This window comes from Podarcis filfolensis, assembly GCF_964270895.1.
Source record: "Podarcis filfolensis genome assembly, chromosome: 1".
NCBI lineage: Eukaryota > Metazoa > Chordata > Lepidosauria > Squamata > Lacertidae > Podarcis > Podarcis filfolensis.
The window spans coordinates 33619113-33639713 of record NC_139604.1 but is presented as its reverse complement, the minus strand read 5'-3'; the positions used below and the strand labels follow the sequence as shown (position 1 = coordinate 33639713).

At 42.0% G+C, this 20601-nt stretch overlaps 2 protein-coding genes across 10 annotated transcripts in view; one reads left to right on the top strand and one right to left on the bottom strand.

Annotated features, from left to right (window-relative positions):
- FMNL2 (formin like 2) overlaps positions 1-19923 on the top strand; it is a 192425-nt gene extending 172502 nt beyond the window's left edge. For 2 of the 9 annotated variants that reach the window (XM_083578768.1, XM_083578766.1), the window contains 12 exons: positions 1600-1724; positions 2146-2345; positions 4397-4631; positions 5662-5730; positions 5926-6006; positions 7165-7294; positions 8227-8390; positions 9330-9431; positions 10217-10315; positions 11735-11858; positions 14763-14809; positions 17465-19923. In XM_083578768.1, coding sequence (XP_083434894.1) covers positions 1600-1724; positions 2146-2345; positions 4397-4631; positions 5662-5730; positions 5926-6006; positions 7165-7294; positions 8227-8390; positions 9330-9431; positions 10217-10315; positions 11735-11858; positions 14763-14809; positions 17465-17503 — 1415 coding nt within the window. In that variant the 3' untranslated portion in view covers positions 17504-19923. Of the gene's footprint in view, positions 1-1599; positions 1725-2145; positions 2346-4396; positions 4632-5661; positions 5731-5925; positions 6007-7164; positions 7295-8226; positions 8391-9329; positions 9432-10216; positions 10316-11734; positions 11859-13118; positions 13257-14762; positions 15145-17464 lie in introns of those variants that run through there. The other 7 variants (XM_083578767.1, XM_083578762.1, XM_083578765.1 and 4 more) reach the window with 4 other exon arrangements.
- PRPF40A (pre-mRNA processing factor 40 homolog A) overlaps positions 1-20601 on the bottom strand; it is a gene marked incomplete at its 5' end in the record, with an annotated part of 66244 nt that overhangs the window by 14305 nt on the left and 31338 nt on the right. The window lies entirely within an intron of this gene.

The window sequence follows — 20601 nt, the reverse complement described above, 5'->3', positions numbered from 1 at the left end:
TTATTGATTGATTGTCCATATGGCCCCAGGGTGTGTTACAAAAAATAGTATAATTAAAAGCAAATGCAAACTTTAAAATCCTAGAATAAAACCCAAAACAACCAATGGCAAAACAGCAATCCACAGCAATACTGATCCACTCAGAAAAAAGGCCTTTGTGAAGAGGTGCATCTTGACCAATCACTGAAAGGCTTGCAGTAATGACACAAGATGTGCCTCAGAGTGGAGTTAATTCCACAACCTGGGGGCCAACACAGAGAAGGCCCTTTCATGTGCCACTGCCACAAAGAATCATATAATCGTAGAGTTGGAAGGGACCCTGTGGATCATCCAGTTCAACCCCCTGCAATGCAGAAATTTCAACATGTGCCACCCCTCCACCCCCCCGGACCCTGCTTAGCTTTGCAAATGTGCTAGCAGTTTTATTGCTGCATGAACCACAGAAGGAGGCAGCACTGCCAACAAGGCCTCCCCTGCTTAACACCTGGGCAAGTTGACGTGGGAGGAGAAGCTCCTTTAGCTGTCGTGACACTGATCATGCTAAATAAAGGTACAGATCACACATTTGCAATCCTAATCAACAGATGCATGTTTGTGTGTACTCGCTTGCTTTTAAAATCTGGAAGGTGTTGTAGGTGCAACATATCACAATATTTTCCTGCTGGGAATTGGCAGTCTCCCGGCTCATGTCCATCACTCCATAAATGTTGCTGACACCTGATGTTTCACACTTTCTAGATGCTTTCTAATAAACCTCATCCCTATCTCTTAATCTTAATTCTCATGTGGGCATTTGGGCACCACCTTTCATGAGAGAAAAATACCATATACTCACACTTAGTTTCTTTAATGGAAATGCTGAACCAGGGAAGCCATTGAGCAATCGCTCCAGCTTCAAGTAAGGCAGAAAATGAGCTGCTCTCTACAGGAAGGGGAGGAGCTCACATCTGAAAAATGATGATGTTTTCTGCCTCTTAAATGGAGTGAGGCTAGACAGCACTCACCGGTTGGTACCTTAGTGCCCCCTCAGAAACACCCTTCGGTTGAGTACCACTGGTGCCTTTTACACATTTAATGGAGACTGGAAACTTGAGTCATGTTTCTAAGATTTTTAGGTACATGTAAGGCTGTTCTTCCTTAAATAGGCAACTCCACATGATTTCATCCAATAATCAGGCAATGATCTTGTGTTGCGTTAATTTCAGTGTGGTCAGAAGAATAATAGTAGACCATCACAGGACGTAGCTAAAATCACATGGGTAAATAGAGTACAATTTTCTAGACTTCCTGTAGTGATTGAATCGTGTGTTCTTGTCAAATATAGGAAAAATAGGCACAATTGTACCAAAACATGCTTGTTCTTGTCAAACCTTTGCATGAATGATAGGCAAACCTCCTGAATTAGAGAGAGAAATTGTCTCTTCTCTTCAAGCTTTCCAGCCAGCCCAAATTTTCCCCAACACTTTACAGTATTTGTTTAGTTCTTGTCAGGCCTCCTCCAGTGTTGAAGTGCCATCCCCCATAAGTACTTCTGGATTGCTCAAGAGGTTTGTTGCCTTTTTCTGAAATGTGTAATTGTACTCTCTGCTTTGTTTAAAGCTGTGAAAATCAAGAAGCCAATTAAGACAAAGTTCCGCATGCCAGTTTTTAACTGGGTGGCTCTGAAACCCAATCAGATTAATGGGACAGTCTTCAATGAAATTGATGACGAAAGGATATTGGAGGTATGAGACCTGCAGATTGTGATTTGGTGTTCTCTCTCTCTCTCTGTCTCTCTCTCTGTGTGTGTCTGTGTGTCTGTCTGTGTTTTGGAAGTTACTGTATTGTGTTAAAAAGCAGTCATTTTGAGCTTGCATCATATGTACTTTTTAAACACTCCATAGACCTCAGTAATCACTCTGTTTGATGGTCTTGTTGACATTAAGGTAACTAGAGTCCTATTCTGCTGTGCTACGTGCAGTATTTTTGCTATCTTGTGATGGACCAAGAAACTTTGCAGAGCATCAAAGCCTTCTCCTCGTCACACAGTCACCTCTCCCTTTCCCAATGCCCTACAGCTTCTACACTTTTCATTAATTGTATTCCCCCCCCCCCCATTAGAGATAGATTTCTAGACTCCTTGTTTCTGTTTGGTTTCTGTACTAGGATTTAAATGTGGATGAATTTGAAGAAATATTCAAGACAAAAGCCCAAGGCCCGGCCATTGATCTTTCTTCAAGCAAGCAAATAACTCAAAAAGGATCGAACAAAGTCACGCTATTGGAAGCAAACAGGGCTAAAAATCTTGCGATCACCTTAAGGAAAGCTGGAAAGACTGCAGATGAGATATGCAAAGCTATTCAGGCGTAAGTGTAAAGGCCGTTTTACAAAGGTGGTTTGAGGCACGTTGTATTAATTGGTCAGCAGTCTTTCTGCAAGTTGCTTAGATCCAAGGAAGATCCTCATATGCCAGTAATGCTCATGTATGCAGTTGATCACCATAAAGCTGTTAAGCTGTGCACACTTTTCTGGAGTAAGCCCGTTGGATTTTGCTTACTCTGCATATATCACAGTAACACGGGGCAGGATTCACCTAATGAATCTGGTCAGTGGAAGCCCTGAACAAAGACTTCTACTTGTGCAATGGGACTTTCCCTCCCTCTGTTACACCTACCCTCCCCAACTGGTCTTGGGGGTTTGGGAGAACCCCCAGAACAATGTGCAGAGAGAGAGAGGGGATTGTTTCATCTGGCAAGCTGAAACGCTTGCTGTGATGGAAGGACTGCCTTTACACAATGTTGAATTCCTTCCATTATGAGAACTGTAAAAACCAACTGGTGGTTTTCTGAAGAATGTTGTTCGTATTTTTCATCTATAATTCTTGTCATGCAAGGCTTTCATTTCTAGCAGCAATTTAAACACTATTGTGAGATAAATATGGTAGCTATTAACGGAATGGGAAAGGGCTAGGTTACCCCCCCTCTCCCCTTCACAGTGTTTGAATTGAGTCCAAGTGTCTTGAATGAAATGCAGATTGGTGTTGTGGTGTTTAGGCTGCGTCTGCAAATACTCAACTGGCAATAATAAAATGATCCAGTAAAACACTTTTAAAGTACCTGAAAGTCATAATGCTAAAAACACTTCAGTGCAATGGTCATGCTGACAGCCATTCGTTTTTAAAGTCTTGCAGAAGCTGTCTTGCAGGAATGTGCTTTGCATTTCTTTCAGAAGAGTGGAGTGCAGACTGATTTCCTGCAGTAAACCATTCTCTGTGTTTGAGGTTACCACAGTGAAGGCGCTCCTTTCCCCTATATCCTCCCTCTTCCATTAATGTACAAATTCTCAGCTGAGCTTGCTGGGAGATGCTACAGGGCTGTGGGAGGAAGCACACACCCAAATTAAGGAGCGTGAAAGGTCAAAACCAACATTTTGAGATTCAGTGCAAATGGAACCTGTGTGTGACTACAAATCTCAATTAAAGGAATTTGCCTTTTTTCTGCTCCTATTTGCATAAAGTTCATTATGCTTGTTGCAATCGTGTTCTTTTAGCAGGTTTAAAAATACAGTTACTTGGTCTTCAGATGCTTCCCAGAGCAATATATAAAAAGCAGCCAAGAGAGTTCTCAGTGCAGTCCTAACCACCTATATTCAGAATTGAAAAATCCAAAGTGCCGCTTCACACTTAATATGGTAATTGTTTGCTGCGATTGTACCTGGCTTACAGTGGTGTTTCCTGCAGCAAATACATAAAATGCCAGTAACTTGTGCATGTCTTTCACTTACAGATACCCATATTCAAATACTTAGGGGCACACATCTATTCACACTTTGCATATTGACTGCCAAAATTGCCAGTGTGAAATAAGTGCGCCCACAGTTAACATGATTATTGCATTAAGTATGCCTTGTTTGTGGGACGCGGGTGGCGCTCTGGGTTAAACCACAGAGCCTAGGATTTGCCGATCAGAAGGTTGGCGGTTCGAATCCCCGCAATGGGGTGAGTTCCCGTTGCTCGGTCCCTGCTCCTGCCAACCTAGCAGTTCGAAAGCACGTCAGTGTGCAAGTAGATAAATAAGGACCGCTCCGGCAGGAAGGTAAACGGCATTTCCGTGCGCTGCTCTGGTTCTCCAGAAGTGGCTTAGTCATGCTGGCCACATGACCCGGAAGCTGTACGCCGGTTCCCTCGGCCAATAGAGCGAGATGAGCGCGCAACCCCAGAGTCGGTCACGACTGGACCTAATGGTCAGGGGTCCCTTTACCTTTACCTATGCCTTGTCTGTAGAATTGATTAGTAGCTTTAATAATATGCATTGATAGAGGAACTCAGTGAAAACAGAGCTCTCTGCCTCTTCCTTCCCTGTATACATCTCTTCTTTTAAATATATTTATATATTTATATATTTTTGCATTCGGCCAGGTTTGATTTGAAGACTCTACCAGTGGATTTTGTCGAATGCCTGATGAGATTTTTGCCCACGGAAAACGAAGTGAAAATGTTGCGGCTTTATGAGCGGGAGAGGAAGCCCCTTGAGAACCTCTCAGACGAGGATCGTTTCATGATGCAGTTCAGCAAGATTGAGAGGCTGATGCAGAAGATGACCATCATGGCATTCGTTGGCAATTTTGCAGAAAGCATCCAGATGCTGACTCCAGTGAGTAAGATGGGGAGAGTAGCTCCTTTTTGAATGGAATTCCATGGTGTGGCTTATGCATGTGCTACGTTCCTTTTGGAGCAGTTTGTTTGTTAGAGATGGGCGGAAGTTATCCCCTGCTTGATCATAGAATTGTAGAGTTGGAAGGGAATCCAAGGGCCATCTAGTCCAACCCCCTGCAGTGCAGAAATATTTGCTTATCTTTGACACATTACCTCTAGCGGCTGCCTGGAACTACATGGTGATAAGTTCATTGTGCACCATTGCTTGCTTGCCTCTTTCTGACCCCATCGGGGCCTTCATCCTAAATTTTGTGAGCAAAGGTCTACTCAAGGCATAAGGCCATATCTCCTCCCCCTTCATGTTGCTGTACCCTTAAAAAAATCTGTCCCTGAGTTTTGGCATGTGCTCCAGAATAGTATGGGATGTAGCAAAGGGACTGTAGCAAGCCAGCGGGTATCAACAAAAGTTGTGCACCCTCTCTTGTGTATGCAGGATTGCCTTTCTGGTTCAGATCCAGTCAGTTGTAAATAGTCATTTGCCATATGATTCTGACCCAAGCACTATTTGGGCATTCAAGCTCACACAGTGTGAGTGCACAGCACTTGGGGTCACATGTGTTTCCCTCCCCACGTCATTGTGGCCCACGCCAGCCCCTTCCCAATGAGGTTTGCATGTTTGAGAGGATATCAGCAGCCTACCAAACATTTGTAGGCTCTCCTTGTGACCTGCAATCCTGAGTGCTCAGGATTGCAGTTCATGAGGACAATCTACATGCATTTGGAAGGCTAACCCTACAGGCATCCTCCCAAATATCTCAAGCATCATTAGGGAGGGGCTGATGTGAGGTGTCATAGGAGCTGGGGTGAAGGACTGTGACTTGGCTCATCCAGTTAGTATTCTGTGAACCTTAATATCTGACTAAGGCTACACATACACAATCTGTCTGTCTTGTAGAAGCCAGTGGGTGTCCGTTTTTTGTTCACACTTGGCTTTTACAGATGTTCACATTTCTTGTTTTTGCCTCTAGCAACTTCATGCAATAATTGCAGCATCTGTCTCAATAAAGTCATCTCAGAAACTCAAGAAAATCCTGGAGGCAAGTGTTTATTTTGTTTATTCAATGTTGTTGTTTTTTTAAAAAAAATATTGGTGGTAAAAACACACACCCTTAAACAGTGGTCTTTAGGGGGCTATATATTTAAGTTAAAATGACCCCTTTCCTTTTTATTACAGAATGTTATTTGTTATTAGCTGATGCTTACAATTTTTCCCACCCCTATGATTTCCATAGATAATCTTGGCTCTGGGTAACTATATGAACAGCAGTAAACGAGGAGCTGTTTATGGATTTAAACTGCAGAGCTTAGATCTGGTAAGTAAGGGGAAATATACCCCCAGTGGACTTGAAAGTAGCTTTGCTTAGAAGATTGTTTGCACATCCCCATTTATTTGCACAGCCCGTATGAACAACAGTGTTCTAAGCATCCTTTTAGTGAGTTGTCAGTGAGCTAGGGAAGGAATGGAGCCATTGGCTTAGATTTCTAATGTCATATTGTCAAGACAAAGGTAAATTCCAGTTCCCCATAACTTCATTACCCTCCCCTGGTTTGTTTTCTCACCATGATTAAACTCTTCCTTACCACTAACTGCATCAGGTAGACCCCCTGTACAGATTTGCAATGGCAGAGAAGTCTGTTTAGCACTGCCCTGTCTTTTCTGCCAGTTCTAGTTATGAGTCTCTCCACTTTCTGGATAATAGCATTGGGCCATTCATAAAAGCAATATGCGATGGACCCTGTTGCTAGGGGTGGGGAATGAATGCCTCTAATGACCTGTAATAAACAATAATTACCAGTGCTATGAAAATACACCGGACAGATTTAATAAGATGACAACCTTGATTGCTTTAATGGCCTATAGTTTTCCTGATTCAGATTATTCTTTTACTTGTGGTCGTCTTCTGACAATATGATGAATTATCATGTTTAAGTAACATAAATAAATTCAAAACTATGGGCAACAATTGCAGGGGTCCTATTCTTTTACTTGTGGTCGTCTTCTGACAATATGATGAATTATCATGTTTAAGTAACATAAATAAATTCAAAACTATGGGCAACAATTGCAGGGGTCCTAAAATCCTTTACCTGTGGTCCTCCAGATGTTATTGGACCTCAGTTCCTATCAACATGGCGAATGATCAGAGATGATGAGAGTTCTGGTCCAACATCATCTCAAGAGTCACATGTTCCCCTCCCCTGACCTGTAACATTCATACAGGGCTATGATATCTTCATTGCATTGCACTTATTTCATTGTGTCATGTGTCTATTTCAGTGACCCTCCAGATGTTGTGGACTCCAACTCCCATCAGCCCCAGGGGTGGTGGGATTGTAGCTCAGCCACATCTGGAGAGTTATAGCTTTTCCACCCTTGGTATACAGGCAGATCATGGGTTGGCTGCTAAGGAAAGTTAACTCAAGGATGTTGAAGCCGAATCTAACATACTTCTTTTGCCTCTTCTTTGCAGTTACTGGACACAAAATCGACAGACAGGAAACAAACTCTATTGCACTATATATCAAATGTTGTGAGAGAGAAATATCAGCAAGTATCGCTTTTTTATAATGAGCTTCACTATGTGGAGAAAGCTGCTGCAGGTAACATAGCCAACATTCATTTCCCAAGTACTTAAAAGCAGGTTCAGCTATGTTCTGTGGATACTGTAATACAGTAATGCACCCATGTCCTAGGAAAAGCTACCTGTTTGGAAAAGATACCACCTTGCAGAAGACAGGTGGGCATCTTAAATGTTGTGGGCACAATAGGATACAGAAGCATCATAATTTTTAAATGCCTTCTTGGTTCTTGTAGCACACTGTTCCCTAAAGCTGACATGAGCCTTTCCTCTTTTCAGTAATTGGGCTCCCACACAGTTTGTGTAAAGTCCTTAACTTCAGGTGCAAGAGATGCACATCCTGTTGGAAGGCACGTCTTGTAAATGTTGTGTGAACATACTGAACAGAAAGGATCCTTCCGACAGAAAACTTTACACATAGAGAAATCTTTACTTGGAAGGGGCATGGTGCCCACCTGCCAAAATGGCCCACGAGAGGTGGAGGAGATCAGATCCTATTCTCCTCCTCCGTTCTGCATGGTCAGGGTAGAAACTCTATAGGCGGCATCAGCCCTACTGGAGCATGTGCATCTATATTGTAATAGTGGTTTAAAACAATACCTTCCCTGAACTACTCACCTTCCTTTTGTTTGATGCATCTCCCCCCATCCCATCTCATTCCTAGCCTTTCTGTTCCATTCCAGTTTTGTCTCTTGGATGCAAAATGTAAGCTCACTGGCCTGCAATTCTGGCTTGTGTGTGTGAGACCCTCCATTGTTGGCTTCTCAATTTTAATAGTAGTAGCAGGAACAACAACCACACTTTAACAGAGATTCCCCAATTAAAACTATCCAGGGTCTCAGGCAGCTATATCTCCAGGCTTTGCTACATGAGATCTGTCTAACTGGAGATGTTCGGGCTCAATTAGGCAATGCGTAGTAACATTTTGACTGTCTTTCCCCTTCCACCCTTTAGTATCCCTTGAAAATGTTCTGTTGGATGTAAAGGAACTCCAAAGAGGTCTCGACCTAACGAAGCGAGAGTACACCATGCACGATCACAACACCATGCTGAAGGAGTTTATTCAGAACAATGAAGGGAAACTGAAGAAGCTGCAGGATGATGCAAAAATAGCTCAGGTATTCTGTGTATCCCAGCAGTTGTTCAGTGGTCTAGCTTTCAGGAACGGAGAACTTTTGTTACCTTTTTCAAGCTCCAAGATGTTCCTTTTGGAGTAGGCAGGACAAGTATTCACTGATTCCTCTGTTCTAGTGTAGTGTTGTGTTGTATAGTTAAGAGTGTCCAAATGAGTGAGCTTAGGCCAGTCATTCCCCCTCAGAGGGAATAGAAGGGGAACAATGAATGCTTCTCTGTGCTGCTTGAAGAAGGAAGGGTGGTTGCAAAAAACAATAGAATGTGTTTATTCTTTTGCAGTATTGATGTGACATCTGTCACTGAGAGTGACTTCACACCTTATGCAATAGCATTTCATTTAGTGGCATGTGCAATCATGCACCCTTAAACATCTCTCTCTCTCTCTCTCTCTCTCTCTCTCTCTCTCTCTCTCACACACACACACACACAGCTATTTTCCAGGGGAAACACACCGATACTTAATGTTTAGTAGCTCCACTCAAGTTTCATTATTTATCTTCTTGGTTAAAATAATAATGGTAGAAACAAGTTTCTTCCTTTTATCTGTTCTGAATCTGCAAAAGGCAAAAACGGTTGAGTAATCCCAGCACAAGAGGGCAATTAACAGCAGTACATGGCAGAAGTTCAAAATGCATATTTTCAAACTGCAAGTTTATACTTGGAACTGGGATTTTTCTTGCTTCCTGAAATTGCGCACTTTGCAAAACAGGTTGCAGAGCAGGCTCCCTTCTGTTGCACTGGTAATAAAGGCTCCAATGCACCTACACTCTTGTCTCTGCTGCTTCCTTCTGATTGCTTGCCACTTGATGAGCCTTCAGCTTGTGGGGGGTGGTTTCCTTTTCGTGGGTTAAACACCATCTTGTATAGTTTGGGTTATGCCTTGAGATTTGTTGAAATGAAAAATATATATATCTTTTTTACAGGATGCCTTTGATGATGCTGTGAAGTATTTTGGAGAGAATCCCAAGACGACACCTCCATCAGTCTTCTTCCCAGTCTTTGTTCGATTTGTGAAAGCTTACAAGGTAAACAGAAGCTCAATTCACTTCTGTTATTCTTACAAATGTGGCCACACTTTCTAACCAAAGGCTCCCTCTGTGGTTTTGTAGTTTCCTTAGCAAATACACAGATAGCTCAGTCGGTAGAGCATGGGACAGTTAATCTCAGGGTTGTGGGTTTGAACCCCATGTTGAGTGAAAGATTCCTGCATCACAAGGGGTTTATGATCCTCGTGGTCCCTTCCATATGATTTATATGAAAGAGCCTTAAGGTTCCATCTTTGGGAAACGTGTCTCATAACAAAGGCCAGATTGAAACTTGCCCAGCCTCTTGGAGGCTGCATTCCAACGATGACTGGGGCAAAATGAAACAAAATCCAACAGGGGGAAAGAGAAGACAAACACACGCCAGACATCAAGAACACACAGCACTCCTGCTGTGTTACACACATTCAGACATGCAGAGGACATGAAGGCAGGTAGACATGTGGCTGGAAAAATCCGCCACTAGGTGACTTCAAAAGAGAGAGGGATTAAGGCCGTCAGTCGCTCCTAGCCACGATGGCTATGCTCTCCTTGTCAGAGGCGGTATGCCTCTGAATGACAGCTGCTGGGAATCACAAGAGGACAAATTCTTGAAGAAATTCTTGGGAGAATTTGCCGTATCACGCCACAACAGGAAGCGGCACATCCAAGTTAAACTGGCTTTAATGAATTTGTATTTTGCTGAGAGAGCTAAAAACGAATCCCATTTTTTTGAAGTCGTTGCGAGCTCTAACCGGTGTGTGTATTTCGTTTAAAATTGTCGATAGCAAGCGGAAGAGGAGAACGAGTTGAGGAAAAAGCAACAACAGGCATTGATGGAAAAACTTCTGGAGCAGGAGGCACTGATGGAGCAGCAAGACCAAAAGGTAGCAAACAACCAAGCCATTAATCGATTTTGGTTACGTGCATTGATAAAGTGGCATGTGTTGGTCCAGTGAAAGAGATCGTCTTATTGCAGAGCAGCCGATGTGGTGCAGTCCAGATATTATTGAACTCCAGTTGTTAGGGATGATGGGAGTTATGGAATACACATCTGGAAAGCACCACCTTGGCTACTGCTGCCTTATTGGCTGAGACTGCTTCTCTAAGTCTTTGGGATTGGCAAGGAACCAACATTCTAAACACCTTTCTGTCAGGTGTTTTCTCTCAGAGATAACTATTGAAGCTCTCTTTCTCACAGAGACATTTTAACAAGGCAGTCATATAAGAAACTTAAAAGGAAACTAGAGCAGTTTCATGTGTATGCCCTTTCCTGTTATTCCTAAATCTCCGAAAGGTGTTTATTCTCCTAAAGCCATTGATACAATGCTTGGAATTTGCCCTGTTTGAAAGATGCTTACTGAGAAGTAATAAGCATTTATCTCGGCCAAGCAATTTGATAATAGGAAGACATCCAGCACATAGTCACCCATAAGTATGCAGTAACCAAATGTGAAGGAAGGCTAGTCGGAAGAGGCTCAAAGAAAATGGCCGTTTCTAGCATTTTCCAGAGTTCTGCTTGTCGTATGAGACCCTCTCTTCCATGATAATATATTTTAACAATACAATTAGGAATTCTCACTATGCAAGGTCGGGCTACACAAAGTGACTTCTACAGATATTTGCACTTCTACAGATATTTGCACAAAGCACCCCCACCTGCTTTAATGTCAGGATTGTGTTCCCAATTTTCCAGTGTCTTGGCCCTCATGGCAGCTTTACAATTGCCATTGATATTGTGTAGAACAATAAAAAAGAAATAACAAAAACAAAAACCATCAGCACTACAATGTGCAAATCACAAAAAGTAGCTGAAAGCAGATTAAGTGTTAGGATGTGACAAACAAGACAGACCGCACTTGACATCTAAACAGTAATAATCATGGTGCCAGATGGGTATGCCTGGGGATGGCAGTCCATAATCAGGGAGCCACCACAGGAAAGGCCCTTATTTTGATTAACCTCAGAAGGCCAGGACCCCCCGAGACAGGCCTCAAACGTTGTTCTCTCCGCCAAGAGGTTGGTGTGGGAAAAGGTGGTCTTGTAGATACTCTGATCCCAAACTTTTCAAAGTTTCATAGGTTAGAACCATAACTTCCCTCCCCCCCCCCCCTAAAAGTGAACTGGGAGTTAGTGAAAGTGAGTGCAGGTGAAATATGTGTAGGGCTGGGGAAAGAAAGACAGGGTTGACCTAGTGGTTCTAACTCTGTACGGGGCAGGTACCTAAGTTACACCTCAAAGAGAAGAGCAGGTGTTTTCAGCATCTTGTTGGCCACTGCTTTTTACCGTCCTTTGCTCCCTTTCAGTCTCCGTCTCATAAAACGAAGAGGCAGCAGCAAGAGCTGATTGCAGAGCTAAGACGGCGACAAGTCAAGGACAATAGACATGTGTACGAGGGGAAGGATGGAGCTATCGAAGATATCATCACAGGTAAAATAATAATAATGAGGAGGAGGAAGAGGCTGTTCCAAAGTGCCCCTTCATAGCTTTCACTTTGCAAAGCTCTAACATAGCTTTTTAAAGTGTTATAAATTGATTTAAGTGACAATAATCACACATATCAAGTCATTTAACAAATGGTGCACATTATATAGCGCTGAGGGTTTCAGGCCTGTTCTTTGGCAAGGCCTCGTTGACATAACATTTGTGTATTATTTAACTTCTCCTTCACTTCAGCATGCTCTCATAACTCAAGCTGTAGACCCCGTAGAGCCTTATTAGACGTATTTTTGCAACAGGTGCATGCCTTGCAAATCTTTGAGTATTTTTGATCCATGTGCAAAGCCACTGGTGTTGAGCCTTGCTTTTAAAAGCTCTTGTTTTGTCCTTCAAGTCCTACTAATGGTAATTGCTCCAGCATTAAGTATGTGATGGAGGACAAAATTGTGTGATTTGGATTTGTTGAACGATTTTGAACTTCAGAGCTGCATATTCCTCTTGCAACAGACTAATACTAGTCCCTTTCGGCAATCCATAATTGAACGCAATAGGCTGACAATGGCTGGGTCTAATTTATAGCAGCCGTGACAAGTACAGTGTGGGCAAACTACTCCTGCAACAGACAGGTGATTTGCTGAAATCTGATTTAGTGGCTTCTGTGACAATCACAGAGTGGATGAAAACAGCAGCAGCTAATTGTTAATAATTTCTCCATAATCAGCAGTAATAGGTCCCTGAGCATGAGTAATACCAAATGCAAGCAACAAATACGGTGGGTTTTAAAAACATCCATGCACAGATGCATGGATCCTATCCAGCCAGGACTTCACTAGCATCGCATGTCTCATTTTCAATGGTAAATTTATTGCTGATTCCTGGCTGAGACTTCGCCTAGGGTTTACTTTGCCCACTCTGTTGTTGTGTGATTTCATTTCACTAAGTTCCAAGAGCAGTCCATCAGAGTGCGAGAACAGCCATGCAAATAAATGTTGTGCTGAGATAAAAGTGTGCACTTCATCACACCCTTGTTCATACACCAATTTTACCTTTAAAAAAAACACCCCAGTAACTGTTGTGATTTGCAGAAAGATAATTCTACTGGTAACCCAGCCAAACAAATCCTATTGTGGTTAAATGACTGAATAAGCCACCTCAGGGTGTCTTTAACAAAGCACTAACAATGTACTAATACAATAGATCTTTGCTTCTTACTGTATATTCTGTCTTGTCTGGCTGTTATTTTCCATGCAGTGCTGAAGACTGTGCCCTTTACTGCTCGAACGGCCAAGCGTGGCTCTCGTTTTTTCTGCGAACCTGTTCTCACAGAGGAATTCCATTACTAAACTTTTCCTCTTTCACACCCGACGCTCTTTAAAAAAACACAAAAAGGTTGCTGTAGGTTTTTGACGTTTCTCCGCAATATAGCTGTTTGAATGGATTAGTGATGTTTGGCATCTCGTCGGAGTCATATTTGACATTGCTCATCTCATTGCATGTTTTTGCCTGTCAGGAACCTTTTTTTGGTTCCCTTCCATCCTCCCAGTGACCGTTTGTTCTACCTTCCGCATTTCAGAGTCACCCTGTGGGCTCAGCGTCATAGAGCAGCAAGTGATGGAAGTCACAGAAATGTCCTCAAGGCCCATGGTGGCTGCGCTTCAAGCCAGCCACCACAATTTGCAAGGGATGGTTGTGGGTTGTAATGGCAAATGTGATGGACAGTTCACTTGGCTTTTCTGTGTCTTCTCCTCTGGGCTCTCGCACCTCCTTTACTTCTTTGTGACTTGATCTATGTTGCATGAGTCCTGTTAAGCCAAGCCTATCTCCGGAAGCAAACCTAGTATACATCAGTGAGCCAGGCTGAATGTTTATGGGCTTTGTTTTATGGCATGTAAAATGAAGTCACTGCTTTGTGATCTGTGAGCACATATTTCCACATGGGTCCTTCTAACCATCGCTTGCATGTTTGAGTTTGCATGCGTGAACAGGAATAAAATAAACGTGGTTGTGGTCCCCGCACCCACTCCCTTCGTTTTTCACACCCATAGTCGTTAGCTTCAGTTCCATGGCAACTTAATGGGAAATCTCCTTTGAGCCAAGTGGTAGCCTCACTTAAGATAGAATTCTGCCTTTGATCAGTTCAGTCCTTTGTAATAGTGGAGGCTGGGCAAAACCCAGGACCCAGGCAGACCATGGTTCTGAAAGCAGGTCTTGACTTCTGAGCCAAGCCATAAGAAATAAATTTTAAATAATTCTCATGCTAAGCTCATCTAGGGCCAAGAAACAAAGATTGAGGGGCTGGATGAAGAAACTACCCAGGTGGCAGCAGATAAGGCCTAGTGAAGCAATATGATCAAAATTGCCTTGCCATAGAAGATACCCCGTGTTCTTGTCATGGAACTGGATCCATTAACATCTTGCACTGTAGAATGTTTTTTAAAAAGGAGTGCTGTTTACGCTGCATGTGTCTGTCAATGCTGTTGTCTTTGATACAAGAACCAATCATCTTAAAGCAGCATTTCATTTCCTACTGGTGTAATATGTTTTAATGGGGAGCTTTAAAATAAGAATGCTGCCTGTTAACTCCTCTTTTGCTCTTTCAAGTTAATTGCTGGACAGTCATCCTGGAGCCAATGTTCAAAGCAGCTTGGAATTTTATTAGTAAGAGGCTTACGATGGCCACCTCTTCCCTTCACTTTCTCTTTTTTTAACCTTCTTTAAGCCTCCACCTCACCCACTTTTGCTTTACTTGCTAACATGTGTGGCTTTTTACATTTTTAAAAAAATAAATAAATATATTATTATTTTGCTTTTTGGGCACAGAATTGAGTTGCTCTTCATGTTCCATCCCATTTTTAACTTAACCATCATTCTGTGTTTTTTCCCCCTTCTGTTTAGCCTTAAAGAAGAATAATATCACTAAATTTCCAAATGTTCACTCGAGGGTAAGGATTTCTTCTAGCACACCGGTGGTGGAGGATACACAGAGCTGGCAAGCATCACTTTTTACTTAGCTTCCTCCTCTCTCTGTATGCCAACACAAAAACTGCTGCAAATCACAGCCAAGTTTAAGATAAAGGAGGGATGACGCTGTAAGCGTTTAGCAGCGCTGCTGGTGCTTTTCAGTCTTTCTTCTGTTGTGTGTTTTTATCTGTAGCGTGTGGGATGGATTAATCTGCAGCTCTTGCCTGTGCTGGATGACGTCACATCACTTAGTGGCTCCTCCCTTTCCAGACTCTTCCACAAGATAGATGTTGTTGCCTCTGTGTTGTACTGATGAGTCTGTGTTCTGCAGAGAGGGAAGGGGCACAAAGTAGGGTTGCCAACTATTTTACAGGCTCTGTGCTCCTTTTTTTTTTTAACAGCAGCCCATCAAACAGCAATATAGCATTTCCTGACGTAAGCATACAGTGTATAAAGCTTTGCCCGTTCCTTTTCCATATGCCAGGTGGTTCCAAAAGGCATTTTGCCATACTAAAGAAATGTGTGAACCTCTCAGAAATGGGAGCTTACGTGCAAAGATTTATTTGTGTGCTCTGTCTACCCTGCAAGGACAGTGGATTCAGGCACTATTAGTGAAGCAAACCCTAGGAAAAGAGAAAAGGCTGTGTGTGGATCTTATGGCTCTTAGTTGCATCTTAGCAATTAACTATTATTCCCACATCTACTAGCCGCCCCTGCCTCCCCAATTGGGTCTTTGGGAGCCTCCTGTGATTTACAGCCAGTTGCTTTATCCAAAAGACCTCAGGGGGCTGCTAGTGAATCCTATTCTTGTAGGCTGAGTAAGCGCTGCAACTAAATCTTCCCTGCGAGGGGGGACTGTCATTCTCTTTGCTCCTCTTTTAACAACGGCACCTTTGTTTGCCTTTCTGCTTCAGTAGCAGCGCTTCCCATAGCAATGGCAGCCATCCTTACACTGTACACTCCCACTGAGAGCATTTGGCTGGCTTCTTCGAATTATCAGTGCGGGCTCTGGGAGTATCAGCTATGTTGAGGGGCAATTCCTCTGAAAGTGCCCGTTTCCTGTATCCATCTCATTCTCCTGGAGCAGGAGTGTGCATGGACCTTAGAATAAAATCTAAGAAAAAACAATGGAGAATAGTGTGTGTGTGTATAGATAGCACCTTCGTGCTGCTATGTATGGGATGTATGGGAGTGTGTGTGAGTAGGGAGTTTATATGGTGGAAAGGGAAATAAATTCAGGATAGGTGTGTGCTTTTTGCTCCTGATGCAGCACTGTCCCCAGTTTCAGCAAATAATAATAATAATAATAATGATGATGATGATGATGATGATTTATTATTAATACCCTGCCCATCTGGCTGGGTTTCCCGAGCCACTCTGGGTGGCTTCCAACAGAGTATTAAAATACAATAGTCTATTGAAGCAAATGGGACTGGCCATGTGGCTGCTGCTCACAGCGGCGTTGTAGGGTAGGGTAATGTTGTTGGGGCAGCAGCCACAAGCAGTCCTACCCACGTCATTCCCTTCTTTTAAGCATAATCAGGACCGCGCCACTGCTAGCAGTGTAGACCAACTGGCTTTTAAAAGTGCCAATGTAATACAGTAGTCAAAACTGCTGGCATTAAGCAAGTACAGATTGTGCAAATTGTGAATGGTTTGGCAGGTTGCTGTAGTCTGGAAATATACCACAGCTGGGGAGGTGTGATTTTAAAGAGCTAAGGGACCTCCAGGGTAGAAGGGGGGGGGTGGTTGGGGGTTGGGAAAGAGGAGCAGTGCCTGCTTATTGTTTTTGCTGCTGCTGTTTTATTTAAAAAACCTGGAAGGCTTCAGATTGGCTTGCTGGTCATACCACTAGCAAACACAATAGATTTGCCTCCTGTGGGAAGCAGAAATTGGTAGCATGTGGGGCAAAGGAGTCGCCAGCTGGATCTACACTGATCTGGAAAACACTATAAAAATATAGCTCTCAATGCAATTTCACATGGGCAACACTACAGCGCCCTGTTGTCCCATTTTTATAACACATTTTTCACATTATAACTCACCAGTATAGAAGAGTCTGAGGTCAGTTTGAAGAGGTTGGGAGAATGAATGAAGCCTGGGTCTCAGGGAAAATTAGTGGCAAGTGACAGCCAACCAGCATTAGCATCTAACCCTGCTGCCATCCTGTCTTGTGTGTGTGTTTTTAAAAATAATAATAATCCATACCCTCATTTTCATCCTCCTAAGAAAAAGCAGCTGATGCAGATTCATGGTGGCCCCAAAGTTTGGTCCTCCAGTGGCAGAACCCTGGTGTGGAAGCAGCTCCCCACCTGATTCTCTCTATACAGGAGAAATCTGATGGAAGCTTTTGCTATGCAAGGAAATTGTGAGAATGCTTCCACAGCAGAACCCTTTTCATACCTAGATCCGTAACCCTGAATAATGCAGCAGGCAGAAGTTCCATATTAGTAACAGTCAGTGAAGAGAGAGACCCATCAGTGCTGTTCTGCTCGGCTCTCTTGGGAGCTTAAACAGTCCCTTTTTCTCTTTTGCTTCAAGCTGCTTTGATTGGCTACCAGCAGGACTCTTTCCTTGTCTAGATCCAGAGGCACAGGCTAGCCCGCTTCTGACACCTTCCTGCTTCTTCCCCGCAGATCTTAGAAACCAGCCCTACAGACGAGCCGATGCGGTGAGGAGAAGCGTGAGGCGGCGTTTTGATGATCAGAATTTACGCACTCTCAACGGTGCTGAAATAGCCATGTGAGCCGGATTGGGAGAACGTGCATGTGTAAAGTAGAACGTGTGCTTGATTGATTCCTTGCCATGTGAACTATATTTGCGCTACCATTCTAATTGTGGACTTTATTGCAGTACATTAACTTATCTTCTGAAGGGCTCAATAACAACAGCAAACACATAGGAACACAGAGGGGAAAAATAAGGGGGGGGGGGAAGATGAGCTCTCCACTCAACTGTAACTACCAAGTGCCTAAAATTCAATTACCTGCTCAAATTAATCAAAGCAATAGGACTTTATTTGATTGGGTATTGTTTTACACCAATAAATTTGTTCAGTGTTTTTAACCAAAATGTAAAATACATATTGTATTTTTGTTTTGTTTTGTTACATACCATTTAGTGAATAGCCTTCAGCGGGCTTTCTTGATCTCATGACTTGTAAATAGGTAATACTTGGAAGTGATCCGCTGTGGATTTTTTTAATGATTTCAATACATTCCTCCTGGACAGTTTGACTTAGTTTTGAGATTCTGTTGCACTTATTATGATGATGATGTATGCATACACCTTCATATGCATATGTAAGGACTTACCATATACGAAGGGGAGAAACTCATTAAATTGTACCCTTTTAAGAAAAATGCATTCCTCTTAAGGGTGGGGAAAACATCCAGAAAACAGAAGTTGATGTAGACGTGATTACATTTTACAAAGGGTTAAACTTAACTGGGATAAGAAAGGCTTGGATAGTGGGGTTTCGGCTGTAAATAGGATGTGATAACATATGGCTTATTTTAAATACACAGCTACCTGCTTTCAGATTCTACCTGCTATATACCAGTTGGTAGTGAAGCTGAAGTGAGGAGGTATAGCTCATAGAACACAATGCAAACACAGAAGAATCATGGATGAAATTCCACTACTGTTTTCTACAGGTAGAGGCAGCTTTTGGGTAACAATGTTATTTATTAATTAGCACTAAGATATTAACTTCTCAGTAATCAGTATTATAATTCCTGAGGACCACAACTGTTCAGTTGTCAGAATAATGAAAATCTGGTGCCCTGCCGAAAAATTAGGATACCCTCCATAAATAAGCTTGTCCCTCCATTCCACAAGAAATTCTGCCATGCGACAATCCAGGTTGGCTCATAAAGTAAGAGCTGTCTCTCAGCTGAAATGTAGCTAGTTAACGAAACAGTTTATCACTGCATACATTCTCAAACCTGAAATAGATTTTTTTATCCCAGTTCAGATCTGCTGATGGATGCAGCATCTTACAAGAAGTGTAAGTCAGATGTGCAGTTGGAAATTGTAAATGTATTTGCACTTCATTTCTTCCAAACATGTGGGTTTAATAGGGAACGCGCAAGCTGTTGAAAGCTACAGTGCACAGATGACTTTCTCATTTTAGAAATGCATCTGCCTTGCGCTTGTGGCTATCCTTTCCAGATTAGAGTGCTTGTATTTCAAATTTTAACCAGTTGAAACATTTAAAGCAAAGTTTTAATTATCAAGAGTGGCCATTGCCAACCCCACCTATTGCTTACAAGGCAGGGCACTTGATTTTCTCTCCCAAGTCAAAAAATCAGACTAAAGTTAAGGGACATCTTGCTTACAGCTTTCCTTTCCTGGTAGCACTGCATCACTGTTAATTGTAAAATTTATTGTATAGTATTTAACCACTGAATTATTTTCTTTTTTGTTGTGCTTATGTGAACCACTGGTAAAGGTCCCATATTCCTTTAATAATGTGTAGTTATATGATAATGTTTCTAAATGTACAGATATTTTGCTACAAATTTGGTGCTTTTTATGGTTTTTACACTTCTCTTTAATTCCCACTCTAGCCTCGGGGTAATATTGTAAATATTGTTTAAAAATGCATCAGCCTGTGCTATACAATCTGAATGTTATTTTAACTTATAGTTTTGTTTTTTTATATTTAACTAAATGGACAGTTTGGGGCTCAAAAGTTATTACATTGACATTTGCTTAACTATTTACAGAGAGGTTTATTTTAAACAAACTGCCAATTGTTCTCTCAATTTACAGCAATGTGTACTTGACATGTTAAAGAGAACATGCCACGATTGTGCCATTTTCCTTCACAGAAAGATGAATGTTTAGGTTTGGGGGAAACACCATTTGGCAATATAATTGAAAAATTTAAGGAGTTATGAGAAATCACAGTATACTAAAAATATTTAGAAAGGAACAATGGGCTGTAATATTGGCATGTTCTCTTCAATATTATATCTAGTAACAGACCTGCTTGTTAGCAATATTATAGGTGTTTTATAAAAGCAGTTCATGTTACTTTTCTGATCTGTTCATGGCATATGATTGAATAAACTATTTACACTACTACAAATGATCCACAGCTTTTCCTTGTTACTCAGACTGATCTATATGGGGCCATAGAACTATGCAGAGTAGCAGGGCTGTGCTAAAACAAGAACCAGAGAGGGCTGCATGTAGGCGTGAGTTCCTATTGGCACTGGACTTTTTCCACAATGTAGTAGTAATGAGCTATAAACAGGTAACTTCATTACCATGCACTTTCTCCTATAAGGTTAAGAGCAAACAACCCTTTTTAAATTAAACGCTGGAAAAATGAAACCTAGTGATGGGATGAGCGGACTACATAGACTCAGAATTGTAGAATTGGAAAGATCTCCATGTAACCATTTGCATTGCTTTACATTTGCATTAGGCAAAACCTATTTGAAGAAGTTTCAAATGAAGCAGTATATATGTATGTTGTTTCTCTTTGAGACGCAGTGGGGAAAGTTCAAATGTACAAGATATGCAAACTAGAGAAGAAATCAGATTGTAGCAAATAAGATATGGGGCATGACAGTTTGCAGAAATATGAAGAAACTAACTTTATACTTAAAGCTTTTTATTTTTAATGGAAAAATAAAGACAACGCTTTAAAAAGTAATGTTTACTTAGAAACATGTTTCTTCATGTAAATTATGCAAGGCGGCAATAAGAAAATATTTTACATAAATATCACTTGCATCGGAGCGGGGAAACTGCTATTCCT